At 37.3% G+C, this 19,608-nt stretch overlaps 1 protein-coding gene and 1 pseudogene across 1 annotated transcript in view; both read left to right on the top strand.

The window, feature by feature from the left end:
• The window catches only part of CPD (carboxypeptidase D), a 65,247-nt gene that overhangs the window by 14,304 nt on the left and 31,335 nt on the right, over nucleotides 1-19,608 (top strand). Inside the window, exons 3-5 of the mRNA XM_045835870.1 lie at nucleotides 14,506-14,648; nucleotides 17,793-17,962; nucleotides 18,996-19,345. Coding sequence (XP_045691826.1) covers nucleotides 14,506-14,648; nucleotides 17,793-17,962; nucleotides 18,996-19,345 — 663 coding nt within the window. The remainder of the gene's footprint in view (nucleotides 1-14,505; nucleotides 14,649-17,792; nucleotides 17,963-18,995; nucleotides 19,346-19,608) is intronic.
• LOC123816718 lies at nucleotides 11,578-12,432 on the top strand (annotated as a pseudogene).

The raw sequence follows: 19,608 nt of genomic DNA, 5'->3' as shown, positions 1-19,608 counted from the left end.
GGGAGAGAGACTAAGGAAATTTTAGTCATTTGGAGTCAGGCCTTTTGGGGGGGGAGATGAGGGCTCTATCTAGAGCAGTGAATTTTCATCCTTTTTCATCTCGTGGCACACATAAACTAATTACTAAAATTCTGTGGCACACCAAAAAATATCTTTTTTGCTGATTTGACAAAAAACAGGTGTAATTTTGATTCCTTCACAGCAGATGGCTATTGTTGTGTTGGCTATTGTCATTTTTTCATTTTGACAATCTAAGGGAAAAGAGGTGATCCTGACTAAATTGTCAGGTATTGTATGTTTTAAAAATTCTTGCTGCCCTGGCTGGTGCAGCTCAATTGGTTGAAGTGTTGTCCTGTAAACTGAAAGATCGTGGCTTTGATTCCCGGTCAGGGCACACGCCTGGGTCGCAGGTTCAGTCCCTGGCTGGGGCATACGCAAGAGAGGTTCAGTCCCTGGTTGGATCCCACTTGAGAGGCAGCCAATCGATGTTTCTCTTCCTCTTTCTTTCCTTCCTTTCCCCTCTCTCTAAAATCAATAAGCATGTCCTTGGGTGAGAATTTTTTTTAAATTTCTTATAGCACACCAATGTGCCTCCTATGGCACACCTGTTAAAAATTGCTCATCTAGAGGGATGCTTTGGGAATGAAAAGGGAGTATGAGGTAGTACGTAAGAAATCGTGCAAGAAAAATTCAGGGTTGACCATCAGTTAGATGGTAGAAGAGTGTCAAGGAGAAGGACCCAAAGGTATAACTGAGATTTCGAACCTGGATAAGTAAGAATGACAATGGAATGGGAAAATACTAATTGACGAAGTGTGTGTGTTTTCTTTAGATGGAAGAGGAGTGAAAATTGGAGGTAGGACTTGATATACTAGTTGCAAGTAACCAATGCGCAGTTGGGAAATAGGCTCTGGAGCTTGAGAAGGAGGTCAAGATGATGAAGAGATTTCGGAGCTAGGAGAGATGTGGAAAGCATATGGCAGTGTACCTGATTTTGAAAATGGAATTAATATTGTTTTCTGGTGTAAGAATTGCTTGCAGCCAGAAATTCATGTGTCCGTGTGTATATGTAAACACACAGTTATGCACTGTGTAATGTTGTTTAGGTCAATGACAGACCACATATGCAATAGTTCCATGAGATTATAATGGAGCTGAAATAGCAATGTTGTAGCTGTTATACCATTGTAGTGCATTACTCATGTTTGTGGTGATGCTTGAGTAAACAAATTACTGCGCTGCCAGTTGGGTAAAAGTATAGCACATACAATTATGTACAATACAGGATACTTGCTCAAGATAATAAATGACTGTTACTGGTTTATTTATTTACTGTACTTTTTATGGTTATTTTAGAATGTACTCTTTCTACTTACATAAAAGTTTGTGGTAAAATAGTATGTCTTGTTACACTGGCAACAGCCTCATACATCTCGTGTTTACTAAGTCTCTTGATTGCATCATTTTCTCTTGTTCTTGATTTAATCTCATGTTGTTTTATACAGTAACATGCTGTACAGGTTTGTAGCCTAGAAGCAATATCATATCGCCTAGGTGTGCAGTAGGCTAGACTGTCTAGATTTATGTAACAGCATTCTGTGATGTTCACACAACAACAAAGTCACCTAGCAAGGCACTTCTCACAATGTATGCCTGTCATTAGGCAGAACATGACCGCATATCTTTATCTATCTGAGACCATATATATGTGCGTGTATCTATATGTGTGTGTATCTATATGTGTGTGTATCTGTGTGTGTGCGTGTGTGTATACACACACACACAGGTGCTTGTTCACCTCCACAGTGAATGTACTTCTGGCATTTCATACTGGGATGTTTTCTCCGAAGAATGTTAATAGTTCAGATATTCTCAACCTGTTGTTCATGTTTTAGGAATACTATTGATAACGAAATGTGCATTAATAGGTACACATTTTATAATTTGGTCATATCTGATCTTTTACATTAAGGAGCTGATTGCATCTCATTCTTCCTTTTTCTCTTTTAATCTGAGTGCCGCCTAATTTAAAAGGAAAATAAAAAGGTAAAACAATACTCAAACAGAATATTTGCTTCTACTTGAGTCATGAGTTTGCTTTGGTAAACTAAAATACAGCCTAATATAAAATCTGACCTTTGGGAGAGGTGCAGTTGTTTATTTTGTAATAAGATCTTAAGACTTACGTGAAAGATTAAGAATCAAACGCTGAACACTATTTTAGGATTTGGCCCCTAAATCTTCAGATCCGATGTCTAAAATTAGATGTGCTTTACCCCCATTCTTGTTTTCTGTTTAACTCAGGTGGTAGAGAATTGGAAAGCACTTTTCTAAAAAATAAAAAGGGAACATTCAGTCCCGAGAGCTGTGTGTGAGAGTGTTGACTTCAGTAAAACTGAAAACAGATGCAGGACTGTGTAGTTCAGTTTAACTTTGTAGAATCATATCACTAGCAAATATATACTCAGTGGGAGTGGTGAAGGAAGTAGATATTTCATAAGATAAGTTTCTCAGAATACAGAGACCAAGTTCAGTTAGGATTTGGTCAAAATGAAGTTGAATTTAAAGACCAAGAATATGGGTAATTTTTTTCAAGAGCAAACTGTTTTTTTCCATTCATTTGACCCAGATGTTACACTTAAAAATTTTTATGAACATCATGCTAAGTAACTTTTAAAAGTAACTCAAGGAGTGCAGAACCATCACTTAATAACTTACTTATCTATAAATTGTTCACAAAATCTAAAATTGTGAGAACTTCCTTGAATGTGGTTTTATTAAATAAATAACGATAAACTTTAAATAGAGTGGAAATTGCCCATCTATATTCCTATACTTCTAAAATGCTTTTCCTAATAAAAAAAATACATTGCAGTTTTTTTCTCTAAAAGATTTATAGGATTCTTGTCTAATACAGTTTGATACTTTATAGTTGGCCCATTTAGGCAAGTTAAAGAAAAACTTGCTATGTTTATCTTAACACTGAAACATTGATTATATTTTTTCAACTGGCTTTCCTCTTGAAGCATTAGTGCCGCACCTTTGAATGCAGGGCTGAATGTATTTAAGCACAGCCCCCTCTCTTAAAGGCGGATCTCTCTGCAGTGAAAGCAGTTGTGGGAGCAGGGACTGGTTCCATGATGGAGAGGAATTGGGTATCTTAAAGCATTTGAAGACTAGTTGTGAGACAAATGGATTGAAGCAGTTTAATGGGTATGAGTAGCTCCTGGGATCAGAAGATTGTATTACCCATAATAATTTAGTGTTGATAACAGTTTGTTGGAATACAGGACAGGTTCCTAACGGTTAACAACTTGTAGTCCTGTCTTTGACACTGATAGAGAATGAAAGCATTGAGGTTTCATAGTACATTTAATTTTTCTGAGCATAGAAAACTCTGGATTGGTAAGAAGGTTTAAAAGCAAAATTTATACCTTTTTTCTCTTTTTTTTTTTTTTTTGTCAACTCCCCTTGTGAGTATAGGAAATATTCTAAATAAGTGGCTTTCAAACTGAGGTATATCTAGGAAGGAGGAAGAGACCAGTTAATTTGGATAACATGAATTAAATAAATTTGCAGGTCTTCCATACCTTCTCTTCCCTACAGTGGGTCTGCCTGAGGAAGTTACTTGCTGGGGAGGTTCAACCTCGTATTTTCTCCTCCCACTTCCAGAGCACTGAAACAGAAGAGACACTTGGCAACTACTTTAATAGTATCATACATTTTTCACTAAAAGATATTTTTTCAGTAATTGTTACCTGTTATGTTTATTATTTATCAAAATTTATAATAATACTGTGCCTTTATGATAAATTGTATATCAGTAGTTATTGTAATAATTCAATCTAGAAGACAAGCATTTAATACTCAGGCATTAAGGTCATTGGAGACTAAAAAAAATTAAATACACATACATACATATGATAGATTGCAGTATTACAGGATGATCAATGAGCAAGTTCCAAGCATACAGGTATATCACATTCCAATAACAGTCTGGAGGAAATGGGATGAAAATAAAAGTTCAAAGAGAAAAAGGGGGGATGTAAAATTTCTGCTGTTAGAATATGTTCATGAAAGTTTTAAATAGATGATTCTGTAGAGAATCAGTATTTTTATTTATTTGGATACATCTAAAATAGTAATATTTTGTTTATATAAAGTTTACATTATGCAAGAAATATTAAAATTTACATGTTACTTTTGCATCTATTCAAACTTAAAGTGAACACTTTCGGGTAAAATTTTCTTTGGACAAAGATGTTCTAAAATCTGACATTTCATCCTTTAGTCAGTGTTGAGCCACTTGACATATCAGCCTAAAAATAAACAAACGAAGGTATTGACTGAGTCTGGGACTCGCTGCGGCTGTCGGTAACGACGGGCCTCTCCACAGCTTGGTGGTGGTCCTCTGTTTCAGTGAACTCGAGCTTTGAATAAGTAGGTTTTCTGTTAAGAAAAATCTCAAGACAACAAATCTGAACCAGGTACTTAGTTAAGGTTACTTATTATCCAATCCTTGACATTTAGTACTGGAAAAATAAATGTTAAGTTTAACACAGATGGCAAACAATCCCTAATTGTGACACCGCACAAAAAAATTCTTAAATTATTCATAACTCAGTTAATATCCTTAGTTGTCTCCAGTGTTTTAGATTACTTTTAAAGTAATTTTTAAACTAAAACTTGAAATTGGTGAATAAAGACTTTTCAAATAATCTAAAGTTAGGGTAGCTTTATTGTTTTGTCTTGCAAAGTCGAAGTTTACTCTCCTGATACTGATTGACTTCTGTGAGTTTAGAAACAGATAGATTAGGGGATATATCAAAACTCACTGACTGCCTTCTGGGAAGAGTTCATTATCATTGGCTCAGAGGAAATGTGCTTACTGTTACAAGATTTCATCGAGAAAGCTATTTAGTAGACAGCTTTCTGTTATTGATTTCTGTGTAATTTCACCATGTCAAAGAATATATTTTGTATGATTTCAGTTCTTTTAAATTTGTTAAGTTTGTTTTATGACCTAGGATATGGCCTGTCTTGGTGAATGTTCGATGGGTACTTGAGAAAACTGTGTATTCTGCTGTTGTTTGGTAGGTTATACTATAAATGTCATTAAGGTTTAGTTAGTTGATGGTGTTTTGAATTCTTTATTCTTTTTTGTTTCTCAGTCTGCTTGCTTTGTTGATTACTGAGAGAGGAATGTGAAGTCTGCAACCCTAATTGTGGATTTATCCATTTTTTCTTTTAGAAGAATCAGTTTTTGTTTAAGGTATTTTGAGATTCTGTTGGTAGGTGCCCCATTTAGGATTATGGCATCTTGGTGAATTGACCCTTTTATCATTACGTAATTTTCCTCTTTATCTCTGTCACTTTTTTTTTTTGCTATGAAGTCTACTTTATCTGATAATAATATACCCAATCCATCTTTCTTTTAATTTGTGTTTATATATCTTTTTTTGTTATTTTACTTTTTACTTACCTATACCTTTATATTTAAAGTGAGTTTCTTGTAGACAGCAAGGGTCTTGTTTTTTTATTGTGTCTGACAGTTTCTTTTAGTTGGCATAAATGTTTGCACCATTTACGTTGAATATAATTATTGATATGTTTGGATTTAGGTCTGCCATTTTATTAATATTTTTCTGTTTGACTGTTTTTTTATTTCATTGCTTCTATTTCCTGTCTCCTATTGGATTGCCTGAATGTTTAATAGTTCATTTTTTTTCTATAGTGTTTTTACTATATCTCTTTGTAGAATGTATTTTGGTAGTAGCTCTGAAAATTACAATTTACTTACATAACTCTTCACAGTTCTACCTAGAATTAATGTTTTACCACTTCTGGGTAAACGTGCAGATCTTACCTCCCCCCTTTGTGTTGTAGTTGTCATGTGTGTTATCTGTGTGTACACAGAAAACCCAACCAGCCTGGGTTACGGTTTTTGCTTTCACTGTCATACATATTTTAAAGAATTTAAGAGGAGAAAAATAGTTTATTATATTTACCCAGATATTTACCATTTCCTTTTTTTAAGTTCCATGTTTGTTTGTTTGTTTGTGGTATCATTTCTCTTCTGCCTGAAGATCATTCTGTAGCAATTCCTTTAAAGCAAGTCTAGATTTTTTTTAGTTTTCCTTCGCTGAGAACGTCTTCTTGTCTTCATTCCCTGAAGGATATTTTCACTGGATATACAACTGTGTTCTGGGTTGATGATTCTGATTCTTTTTTCTTTCTTTCTTCCTTTATTTATTTTTAACATTTTATGCCTTCTGGCCTGCATGGCCTCTGATGAGAAATTTACAGTCATTTGAGTTGTTGTTCCCCTGTATAACTGTATCATTTCTCTCTACTTTTGATGTTTTTTTCCTTTATCTTTAGTTTTCAGCAGTTTGATTGCAAAGTATCTAGGCATGAATTTCTTTGAGTTTACCCTGTTTGGGATTTACTAAGCTACTTGAAATGGAAGTTTATGTCTTTTGCCAAATTTACAGAGTTTTCAGCCATTATTACAATATTGTTTTGAGCATGGCACACCTTTTTTTCCTTCCATGTTAGACCTTTTGGTATTATCTCTAAAACTCTGTTTTTTATTTAAATTTCTTTTTTTTTCCTGTTACTCAGATGGGGTAATTTCTATTTATCTATCTTCAAGTTAACCCATTCTTTTCCCTTGTCATTTCTATTCCTCTGTTGAACTCATCCAATAAACTTAAAAATTTTGGTTATTGTATTTTCACCTCTGAAATTTCCATTTTATTCTTTTTTATGTCTTTGTTTCTTTTATTTCTTTTTTTTAAGGATTTTATTTATTTATTTTTTAGAGAAGGAAGGGAGGGAGAGAGAGAGAGAGAGAGGGAGAGAAACATCAATGTGCGGTTGCTGGGGGTCATGGCCTGCAACCCAGGCATGTACCCTGACTGGGAATTGAACCTGCGACACTTGGGTTCGCAGCCCGAGCTCAATCCACTGAGCTACGCCAGCCAGGGCTCTATTTCTTTTATTTAATTTCAAGAATGTTTAATCTTCTTTAGAGCATGGCTATTATAATTGTTTTAAGGTTGTTCTGATAATTCCAACATCTTCATCATCCTGGGGTTGGTATCTATTGATTATTTTTTCCTTTCAAGTTGACATTTTCATGGTTTTTGAATGTCAAATTATTTTGGATTATATCCTGGACATTTTGAATCTTATGAGATCTGAGCCTTGTTTAAATATTTTTTTAAAAAAACAGTATTTTTTTATTTGACCTAGTAGTGAATGGCACAGTTAGGTTTTGCGAGTTTTGACTCACCTTCTGTGGGCTGTGATTCCAGTATCAGTTCAGTTTTAGAAGGTTTTGCACTGCCTGTTCTGATCTGTCCTGTGTGTGTACCACCCTGGCCCCGTTGGGACATGGATAGCGAGTGGTCTGCCCTGTAGTGCATTGCTTTTGGTATGTTGTTAAGAGTCACATCCACACATGTGCATTTCAAGGTTGAGCTCAAGAGTTCATAAAAACTTTGTAGGATCCCTTTCTCGAGCCCTCTCCTCTCTATAATCTTGCTTAGAGTCTGTGGTTTCCAAGATCTGCCAAAATAGATGATAAACAAACACATGAAAGGATGTACAGTATTATTAGTTATCAGGGAAATACAAATTAAATCACAATTTAGATACCGCTGCACACCCACTAGTATACTTAAAAGCAATAAGGCTGATCAGTTGCTTGACTGTCTGTGAGGTGAGTTGCAGAGCACCTGGAACATCCATACATTGCTGTGGGAATGTGAAACACACCGCCTCTTTGGAAAACAGTGTGTGATCTTTGGGACTACTGACCGCTGAATGTATAATAGTAGTTTCCTTTCTTGGAATTAGGTCTTATTTTTAAAAGACTCTGTCTTTCTTTATCGCCTACTCTGGGAATATACTCGTGTGAGTCATTGATTGGAGCTGGCTAGTTACAGTCCTATTCAAGTCACTCTAAAAAGCTGATAACATAACACACTGTTACTGTAAACTTGGTGTTCCTATTGCTCTTAGCCAGTATTTCTTAAATTGCTACTGAAGTAAAACAGTTGAGGCACAGACAAAAAAAATGCTAGGACTCAAGTCTGGTGATTTTCGGGTTGTAAGTAGTCTACTTCACTGCCTCTGGCATAATTAAAATGTGAGTCCGCCGTTTTTTGCATTTTAGCACAGCTGTAAATTTTACATATGCAAAAAAAACTTTAATTCACACTTGCATTGCTCTGAAATTGATATTTTTATGTGTTCTATGTTCTGCTTCATCACTAAGACTCAACTCTGAAAGTATGTTTCTTATTTATCAGTCTCTATAATCTTAGTATAATATCTTACACACAATGAGCATTGTACTGTGACTAATATCATAATAAAAATTGGAAAACTTAATACATATCATGAAGAGTGAACAGCATGTGTGTGTACCTATGTGTACATATAAGAGTTAGCAAAAATGATTGTAGGTCAACTATGACTGCAGTAGCTAATATCACTCGGTGACTAAATAGGACTGGGAAGCGATACGAAACTCAGCATCTCACCAGTTTCCTGCCAGACCCAAAATTAGTGCAAGATGCTAGAATATAAGAGAAAGCCAAAAGATGGATGCTTTGCTTTCTAAGAAATAAAAGGTTAAGACCAAGTTACTGGTCTTGTGGTTATAAGTCTGTGTATATTCTGGGAAGAGAAAGTCTATTTGGTATCTCCACATAGATGCTTAATGGACAGCTTAACTTTAATACATTCAGAATAGAAGTCTTAATGTCCCACTACCCCACTACTTACTTTTCCCACTACTTACTTTCATTCCTCAACAACTATTTATTGAAGCACTACTATGTGTCAGGTACTGTTTGGGATATCCATCAGTGGACATATCAAATATCTCCACCCTTGCTTAAAATCTAGAAGGGGAAATACAGGCAGTAAATAATAACCATCCTAGGTAAATTATTAAGTACTGTAGAAAAAATACAAAAGTAGAGAAGAGTGAGAGGAATTACAAGTACTGATGGGATGGGCTAGGGATATTGAAGGAAAGAAGTAAGTAGCAACTTTAAATGAGGGTAAGGCTTATTATTATCAAGTTGAAATTGGAACAAAGAGCTGGAGATAAAGGAGTCAAGTAGGGGCATCTGGGGGAAAAGCATTCCAGACAAAGGGAACAGCTAGAGCCAAGACCCAAAGTTAATAGGTACCTGGTCCATCCAGTAAACAGCAAGGAGGTCAGTGTGTCTGGTGCTGAGTCGGTAATGAGGAGAGTATGAAAGGAGGTTAAAGAGGGAAGAGGAGTGGTGGAGGACAAAGTATGTAGGGCTTTAGTGTAGGGGACTGGTTTGTTTCAGTCTGGCAAATGTGGCTTAGCTCGTATGGAAAACCTACAGAAGCGAAGTGGTGGGCAGGAGCCAGACCTTCAAACCAAGTTTTCCTTTGGGACTCAGGCCTAGAAATGCATACAGACTGTTATGTTTTGCTCTTGCTAAAACTCCATCACCCTGGTCTAAAACAACAAATGTGTATTGTCTATCTTCAAGGTAATTTCCAAAGCCCGTGTGAATTCTCTCAAGGACAGAGCTAATCAGCTTGCTGCCATTCCCCTCTGCATGTTATTTTCATTTCCTTGATTGTACCTAAAATGTAGACAATAATATTCAATGTAATGGATAATAAATCTTTCTTTGATGTAAGACCCGAAAAAAAACAATAAAAGCTTATCTAGGCAAGTATTGAGGCACTCTCCTCTTGAGAGGGTGGTTAAAGCACTCAGAGCAACTCTCCCCTTAAGAGAGTAGCCGTGCAGTCCCCCTTTTCTCTACAGGACTGCTGTCTCCTGTGCATTTATTCTCATCTTCAGTCACAACAGGTGGGCTCTGCTGGCCAGAGTCTGCCACACTTTAGGCCACTGCAAAGACTTTGGCTTTTAGTCTGAGTGAAATAGGGAGTTATTGTACAGCGGAGTAGCATATGACTTATATTTCAGTAGAATTATTCTGGCATCTCTATTGAGAAAAGAATATAGAAAAGCAAGGACAAAAACAGGAAGATCTATTTAGAGTGATTGCAGAAATCCAGCTGGAGAAAGGATGGTGGCTTGTTCCAGGGCAGCAGCAGTGGAATTCAAGAGAAATACAAATCCTAGGATTTTGGATATATTGGCCTGAACAACTAGAAGGATGAAAGTACCATTAACTACAGTGAGAGTGGGACTGTGGGTAGAGCAGATTTGAGAAAGATGAGACTATGTTAATTCGCAGGTAGAGATATTGAAGAAGCAGGTGAATGTACAAGACTGGAGTATAGGAAAGAAGCCTAGAGTGGAGATAGAAATTTGAGAGGTGTCAGCCATACTATTTAAAACCATAGGGATACAGGAGGCACCAAAGGAAGAAATAAAGTAAGAGAAGAACAGAGATGGGCCTTAGGCATGCCATATCTCTTTTCCTTTGTTCTCCTTCATCCTCTCAGTAAATGGCACTACTATCGCCCTAGTACCTCAGATCAAAAGTCTAGAAGTCATCCTTGATTCCTTATAAACAAGTCCTTTGAACAGCCAAATCTGTTCACTTCATCTCCACTATCACCAACCTCATCCAAACCACCATTCTCTTCTAATTCATCTCCCTTCTTCCCTTTTTGCACCCCCTTCCAGTTATTTTCCACCCAGCAGTCAGAATGATCTTTTATAAAAGCAGTTCAAATCATGTCACACCTCTGCTCAGAGCCTTCATAGTTCTGTGTGGCAGGCAAAACAACAGAGTGAAAAGGCAACCAATGGAAAATATTTGCAAACCATAAATATTCAAAATATAAAGAACTCCTACAACTCAACTACAACAAAAAACCCCAACTAATCTGATTAGTACATGAACAAAAGAGTTGAATAGACATTTATTTCTTCAAAGAAAATATGCAAATGACCAACAAACATATGAAAAGATGCTCAGTATGATTAATCATCAGGGAAATGCAAATCTAAGCCACAACAAGGTATCTTTACATCTTTAGGGATGGCCACTATAAAAAAATAGAAAATAGCAAACATTGGTGAGGATGTGGAGAATTTGGAACTCTTCGCATGGCTGGTGGGAATATAAAATAGTGCAGCCACTATGGAAAACAGTATAAAGCTGGCGCACAAAGTTAAAAATAGAATTATCATATGATTCAGCAATCCCATCAGGGCATATATATTGAGAGAGAATTGAGAATGGCGTATTGAAAAGATATTTGCACACCGATGTTGATTGTACCATTATTCACAATTGCCAAGACTTAAATGTCTGTTGACATATGAATGGAAAAAGAAATGCAGTATTTATATAAAATGGAATGTTATTCAGCCCCTGAAGAAGGAAATCACATTCAATACAGAACTGTTATCTAAAACATACACACCAAAAAAAAAAAAACCCTCTTAAGACCCAACAATAAGAAAACCATCACCAGATTTTAAAATGGGCCAAAGACATTAACAGACACTTCATCAAAGAAGATATACAGTTGGCAAATAAACACTGAGCATGTGGCTCTCTGAGGGTCACCAGTGCCAAGATCTCCCCCACGACAATGTCTTCCTTTAAGATTGAGTGTGTCTTGCCTGAGAACTGCCTGTGTGGTGAGTCTCCAGTGTGGGAGGAAGAGTCTGACTCTGCTCTTCTTAGATGTTCCTGCAACAAAGGTTTGCTGGTGGGATTCACTCAGCAAGCAATTTAAGTGAGTGACCGTGGACGCCCTAGTCAGCTCTGTGGCCCTCTGCCAATGAGGAGGCTATGTTGCCACAATTAGAACAAAGTCCTGTGCTTTGAACTGGGAAGGCCAGTCAACCATTGTGCTTGCCACAGTAGGTAAAGACAAGAAAGTCATTTCAATGACGGGAAGGTGGATCCTGCCAGGAGATACTTTGCTGAAGAAACAGCCCTGTCAGTTCTGGAGTAGCATCAAGGGTCCCTGAACTCCTTCTTTCCTGACCACCTCGTGGAAAAGTACTTTGACCCGGTGGATATCTTCAGTGGTTTGGATTGGTCCCTGGACCACAAAATCATCTATTTAATCAATAACCTGTCCTACTCTGTAGGTGCCTTTGACTATGACCCGCAGACAGGTGGTTACAGCTGGAGAAAGAAGAACAAAACCCAGGTGGAATGTGTATCAAGGAGAAGCTCTGGGTGGTCTATTCCAGTGGAGGAAGAGTGATTTGTTTAGATCCTGAGAAAGGGAAAAGACTCCAAACTGTGAAGATGCCTGTTGATAAAACAACCTCATGATGCTTCAGAGGGAAGGATTACTCAAATGGATGTGACCTGTGCCCAGGACGGAATAGACTCTTTTACAGCAACCTGAAGCTGATGCAATTTTCAAGATAACTAGACTGAAGGTGTGGGAGGTATCAAAGGAGTTCCTCCCTATCCTTATATAGGATAAGTAACAGGCCTTCTTCTCTACCAGAAGAAACTCTGAAGACAAAGAAATTCTGGAGCTGAAATTTCAGTCTAGTTACAAAAAATGAGGCAGTGATATTATAACAGCTAGATTTTCATTTACTACATTTTTAAAATACAGAGATTTTAAACAAGAGATGGCATGTGGGTTTATAACATATTCGAAGGCCTTCTGCAAAGGTACTGTAGAAATATCAAGAACTGTTCAACTGTCAACCAGCCTCTTGATTCTTTGCAAATTTCTGGTGGACAGGGAGAGAGGGGAGAGACTGTATCTGTTCTTTATTCTGCATTCCATACTTACCATAACTAAAGCTTCAAACAAACTAATACATAGTAATCTGGTAATGACTTGTTAAAAAAAAGAAAACATGCTCTACATTGTATGTAATTAGGGGAGTGCAAATTAGAACAATGAGTTACCACTATATACCTATCAGAATGGCCAAAATCTGGAACGCCGACAATGGCAAATGCTGTCGAAGATGTTGAGCCTCATTCATTGTTGGTGGGAATGCAAAAAGGGACAGCCACTTTCGAAAACAGTTTGGTTATTCCTTACAAAACTAATATACTTTATAATTCTGCAGATGAGCTTCTTGGCATTTATTTACCTAAAGGAGTTAAAAAACTTATGTCCACACAAAAACCTGCATACAGATGTTTATAGCAACTTTATTCATAATCACCAAAATATGGAAGCAACCAATATGTCCTTCAGTGGGTGACTAAATAAATACATTGTGGTACATCCAAACAATGGTCTATTACTCAGCACTTAAAGAAATTAGCTATTGAGCCATAAAAAGACATAGAAACCTTACATACCTATTACAAAATGAAAGAAACCAACGTGAAAAGGTTAAATACTATATGCTTTCAGCTATATGACATTCTGGAAAAATCAAAACAATATGAATATAGTAAAAAGATTAGTGGTTGGCAAGGACTATGGGGCAGTGATATGGGAGGAGTAGGAGAGATGACTACTGAGAGAACAGAAAATTTTTAGCACAGTGAAACTCCTCTGTATGATACTGTAATGGTAGAAACACACATTTGTCCAAAACGCATAGAATATACAACAAGAAGAATGAACCCTAATATAAACATTGGATTTTGGGTAGTAATGGTGTATTTATGTAGGTTCATCAGTTGTAACAAAAACACATTTTGGTGCGAGGCGGTGGGAAGGGAGACTGCACGTGTGGAGCAGGGGGTAAGTGGGGAAGCTCTGTACCTTCTGCCTCAGTTCTTCTGTAAACCTGAAATTGACCTAAAAGTCTATTTTTAAAAATCAAGTGACAGGAGTGATAAGCTAATAGGCTTTGTAAGAGTGTGTGTGTGGGCTCACACAGGTGTGAGTACAGTGAAGGTAGCTAAGCGTGGATGCTTATTTCCCTTTTTGCCTCCCTATGCCATTCAGCACATTTTTGAAAGGTTCTGTTGTGCCTTTCCCCCCTGACTTGTGTAACTGTACCACCCAATATAGAACCTTCTTTTTTTCCTCTCTTGCCACCTTCTTGATGTAGGGGAGGACAGTTAGAATAGTAGGCACTTAAAGCTTGGCATGAATATCCTTGACAACTTGAAGATAACATTTACCTTTCACGTTTTTTCTATCAAAAAACTTAACCTCTCTGTAACTCACTTCAGTAAAATGGGTTAAACAGTAATGCCCATCTTTTGTAATTGTTGTGAGATATCAAACAGTAATATCTTGTAAAGATTAAACATTAATACACATAAAGCTTATAGGACATGTTTGGCATGTAGAGCTGTTATCTTTATTGCTGTTGTTATTAATGATGTGTTCATGCTATTTGTAACTGTTTATCCTGTCAATCAGATCTATTTCCTTTGTGTGTATTCATTTTCCTGTATATGCCTTTAACCATTCCCCTTAGTCTCCAGTGTAATTCAACAACCTTCTCCAGTTTCAAACAGTTTAATGAAAAGAAAATTTATACATCCAGAGATGGCAGATTTAGTTTCTTTTGGTCTTTCTGAGAGTAGAATCCTGAGAGTAAACTTATTTTTCTCCTTCATGTTACAGGTGGTATGCAAGATTATAATTATGTATGGGCCAACTGTTTTGAGATCACATTAGAACTGTCTTGTTGCAAATACCCACCTGCTTCGCAGCTTCGACAAGAATGGGAGAACAATCGTGAGTCTTTGATCACATTGATTGAAAAGGTAAAAGTAGCAGACTGGAAGGTTTGGAAGGTTTGGGATATGGAAATAATGGATTAAATTTGGGGGAAATTCAGTTGTATATAAGTAAGTCTATACTAGATACCATTTATCTGTTTTTATTATTTAAATTTGTAGATTGTCTTTAAAAACTATTGTGTTAGAATCTATTAGAACATTTTCCAGTTGTGCCATCTTGTCCTTTCCCTGAGCTCTTTTCCTCCTGAGGGCTTCCTTTCACTATTTTAGAACACTTTTGTAAACTGAAATAATTAGCCAAACCTGTACTGCCAAGTTCTTACAATATCATGTGGTCATATTTGCTAGAGAGCCTTTATCACTATATAAACCATGAATATAACTTTTTAAAATCATATTTTATTTTTTATGCTATTACAGTTGTCCCAGTTTTTTACCCTTTGTCTCCCTCCATGCAGCCCCGTCTACTCTGTCAGGCAAGCCTCACACAATTGTCCATGTCCGTGGATCATGCCTTATATATGTTCCTTGGCTACTCTATTTCCTATGCTGTACTTCACATCCCCATGGCTATTCTGTAACTACCCATTTGTACTTCTTAATCCCTTTACTTTTCTCACCCATCCCCTCAACCCCTAATCCGCCTCCCATCTGGCAACCATCAAAACATTCTCTGTATCTATGATTCTGTTTGTGTTCTGCTTGTTTGTGTATTTTGTTTTTTAGATTCAGCTATTGATAAGTACTTATTGCAATTCTATTATTCATAGTTTTGATGTTCTTTTTAAAGAAGACCTTTTGACACTTCATATGATACTGGTTTGGTGGTGATGAACTCCTTTAGCTTTTTCTTGTCTGGGAAGCTCTTTACGTGTCCTTTGACTCTAAATGATATCTTTGCTGGGTAGAGTCATCTTGGTTGTAGGTCCTTGCTTTTTATCCCTTTGAATATTTCTTGCCAATCCCTTCTAGCCTGCAGAGTTTCTTGGGAGAAATCAACTGATAGTTTTATGACGGCTCCCTTGTAGGTAACTAACTGCTTTTCTCTTGCTGCTTTTAAGATTCTCTCTTTGTATTTAACTTACGACGTTTTAATTATGATGTGTCTTGGTGTGGACCTTTTTGGGCTCATTTTGTATGGGTCTCTCTGTGCTTCCTGGACTGTATGTCTGTTTCCTTCACCAAGTTAGGGAAGTTTTCTGTCATTATGGTTCTAATTTCTTGCTCTTTCCGTTCTCCATTTGTTACCCCTATAGTGTGAATGTTGGTATGCTTGAAGTTGTCCAAGAGGCTCCTTACACTGTCCTCATCTTTTTGGATTCTTTTTTTCTTCTTGTTGTCCTAATTGGTTGTTTTTTCTTTATGTTCCAAGAATCCAAATCACTGATTTGATTCTTGGATTTATCTACTCTACTGTTGATTCCCTGTTAATTGTTCTTCCTTTCATTTAGTGTATCCTTCATTTCTGACTGGATCTTTTTTATGCTGATGAGGTCCTCACTAAGTTTCTTGAGCATCCTTATAACCAGTGTTTTGAACTCTACGTGTACTAGATTGCTTGTCTCCATTTTGATTCGTTCTTTTTCTGGAGTTTTGCTTTGTTTTTTCATTTGGGCCATGTTTCTTTGTCTCGTTTTGTCTTTGTCTCGTTTTGGCAGCCTCCCTGTGTTTGTTCCTATGTATTAGGTAGAGCTGCTAGGTATCCCAGGCTTGATAGAGTGGCCTAATATAATGAGTGTCCTGTAGGGTCCACTAGCACAGCCTCCCCTATCACCCAAGTTGGGTACTCAAGGTACACCAATTGTGTGGGCTATGTACACCCTCCTGTTGTAGCTGAGTCTTGATTGCTTTTGGCATGTCCAAGGTCAGCCACCACCTGTGTTCTGTTCATGGTCACACAGCATAAGCTACAAAGTGATCTACAGATAGCTGCTACTTGTGCTGGGCTTGGAGGTTCCCAGGAAAGGCCAAGCTGTGAACCAAGGCTGACCGCTTCTAGTGCCAGGCCTGGGGCCACTTAGTGAGAGATACAGGGCTTGCTGAAGCCAGATGCTGCTGGTTTGAGGGAATTTAGAAAAAAAATGAGAGGCATGGGCCAAGGCAAGCCATTCATATGGAAAAGCCATTGGAAACAACTTTTGTGGGACTGGAATTTGGGTGGGGCAGGGCTTGAGGGAATCACCAGAGTGGGGTGAACAGTATGAGTGAGGCTGATGGAGTCTCAAATATGACCTGCTGACTCAGTGTGGTGAGGGCTCAGAAAAGCAATAGTAGCCTCTGCTAGCACTTCTGTCTGGGAGAAAGCTGCCCCCAACTCTGGCCCTGATGCTGGACAATTCACTTCTTCCCCATATGTCTCTGATGCTTTTTAATCTTCGATCTAGGAGCTGGAGCTCAGAGGAAATGAATCTGAGTAAGTCTGTGCACAGTTAAAAAACTGCTTGGGATTCTAGCAGTTTCTGTCTTCTGCAGGCTTAATCCCCACTGCTTTTTACAGTCAGAAGTTATGGAGACTGATCTTCCTGGCACTGGAATCCTGAGTTGGGGTACCTGGTGTGGGCTGGGACCCCTCACTCTTGAGTTTTCCCTCCTGATTTTTATCCACCACACAAGTGTGTGTGGGACCAGCCCGTTCCACATCTGTGCCCCTCCTACCAGTCTTGATGTTGTTTCTTCTTTAATTCTGTAGTTGTAGGACTTCCATTCAGCTCAATTTCTGATGGCTCTGAATGATAGTTGTTATGTAGTTTAGTTGTAATTTTGATGGGGTTGTACGAGGAGGTGGTCTGTGTTTGTGTCTCCATCTTGACCAGAAGCCCACGAGTAATCAAAATATAAGTTTAATTTAAATATCAGACAGGCTCATACACTATTGGATATATCAGAAATTATTACTTATGCCTTGTTGAGAAAATTAGAAGTCTGACTTGGAGGAGAAAAATTTTCAAAAGCACATTACCAGTGTAAATTTCAGACACATAGAACTTGAGTTTAAGGATTTAGTATTTTTGGCCATAGTTTATTTAACTTGGAGAGATTGAAAAATATTTCAGGAAGATAGAGGAGTCATCTTATTTTTTAATGAATTCTATATCAATGTGGAGATGTTATGCTGTCTTACCTTCCAAATTGTCTCTGAGCAGTCTGATTTGATTCTTGTTTTTTTAGGTACACATTGGAGTTACAGGATTTGTGAAAGATTCAGTATCGGGAGCTGGCTTAGAGAATGCAACCATCTCAGTGGCTGGTATTAATCACAATATCACAACAGGCAGATTTGGCGATTTCCACAGATTACTTGTTCCTGGAACTTATAACATTACAGCAGTTTTAACTGGGTAAGAATTTAAATTAGACTCTTAAAATACCAAACCTTTGCTTATATCTAAGATAGAAATATAGTTTAGGAAATGTTATTTATTGTATCTGGTTTTTATTTTTTATTTTCTGATTTTCCCCTTTTTTATGATGAGAAAATACTATTGTAGAGTCTTGTCACATAGTCTAATAGTAAAACTGAGTAAGAAGCATAATTGTAAAATTGGGAGGAAGGAGAGTTTTAAAGCTTAAAAAGATGACCAGAGCTGTGTAAAGCATTGCTTCAAGGCTACTTGAATACCAGAGTACATTGTCTCTGTAAAAGATATGTCTTTATCATTAGCTTTCTAACATCTGAAATGAGCGGTTTCTCATCTGCCTGGAAACCTTCCTGTAGGATCACTTTGCTAAGGATTTAATTGATAACCCTTAATTTAATTTTTAACTTTCCTATTTGGAATAGTTGGAATGTAAGTTTGATAAGGCACTGCAAAGAATTGGTAATTTATTCCTTCTTGGGGCATTGTAGCAATGGTTGCAGTGGGTAAATGACCTCTATCTTTCATTATATTCTGTCCTTTGAATGTAATTTTTTTTAAGATTTTATCTATCCATTTTCTAGAGAGAGGAAGGAAGGGGGCGTAGGGGGAGAAACATCAGTGTGTGGTTGCCTCTCATGCATCCCACACTGAGGACCTGGGCCCTCAACCCAGGCATATGCCCTAGACTGGGAATCAAACTCATGACCCTTTGATTCGCAGGCTGGTGCTCAACCACTGAGCCACACCAGTCAGGGCTGAATGTAATTTTTTATAAGCATTTTCATCTGTGGAACCTGGGAAGATCGTAAGAGAAATAGTTCTTTAAAGACTTAATTGGAGATTCTCCATGAGATAATATGCTAACAATCTTGAATTTACACATTTATGTTTATTTACTAGAGTTTTGTTTCACCACTGAGTCCTAGAGTATGAAAAATACTGTGAGTATTATGCAAAGCATTGTGTGTTTAACATAACTCCAAGCCATCTAGTTTTCCAATTTTTTTTTCAGGTATATGCCACTGACTATTAATAATATAATAGTGAAAGAAGGACCAGCTACAAAGGCAAATTTTTCCCTTCGGCCAACCGTGATCTCAGTAATCCCTGACACAACTGAGGCTGTAGTAACTGCTAGCACAGTTGCTGTATTTAATCCTTCTCCTGGAACTCAGTCCTCCCACCAGCCTATTCAGCCAAAGGACTTTCACCACCACCATTTCCCTGACATGGAAATCTTTTTGAGAAGATTTGCCAATGAGTATCCTAACATCACCCGGCTTTATTCATTGGGAAAATCAGTAGAGTCAAGAGAGCTTTATGTAATGGAGATATCTGATAATCCAGGTGTCCATGAACCAGGTAATTGGTGTGATCTTACACATAATTTCAGTAGTGCCTCTAAGATCTATGTACTACAATACTGCTGTGTTTCGTCTGAAAGGTCACCTATTCTATGTATGACTGGAACAAAGAAAATGTAACTAATCTCACCAGAAAAGAAGAAAAGTCACTTAATAACTCATATTAGGCACAGTATTTAACATCCTCCATAGATTTTTTTCTGCTAGTAATATTTTTCTTTTCATAGTATATGGCGTATATACATGCTCTGAGCCTGCTCA

The sequence above is a fragment of the Phyllostomus hastatus genome, unplaced genomic scaffold (assembly GCF_019186645.2).
Source record: "Phyllostomus hastatus isolate PE091 unplaced genomic scaffold, TTU_PhHast_1.1 phas_contig_210, whole genome shotgun sequence".
NCBI classification, from domain to species: Eukaryota; Metazoa; Chordata; class Mammalia; order Chiroptera; family Phyllostomidae; genus Phyllostomus; species Phyllostomus hastatus.
This window is presented reverse-complemented; position numbering and strand designations above follow the sequence as displayed.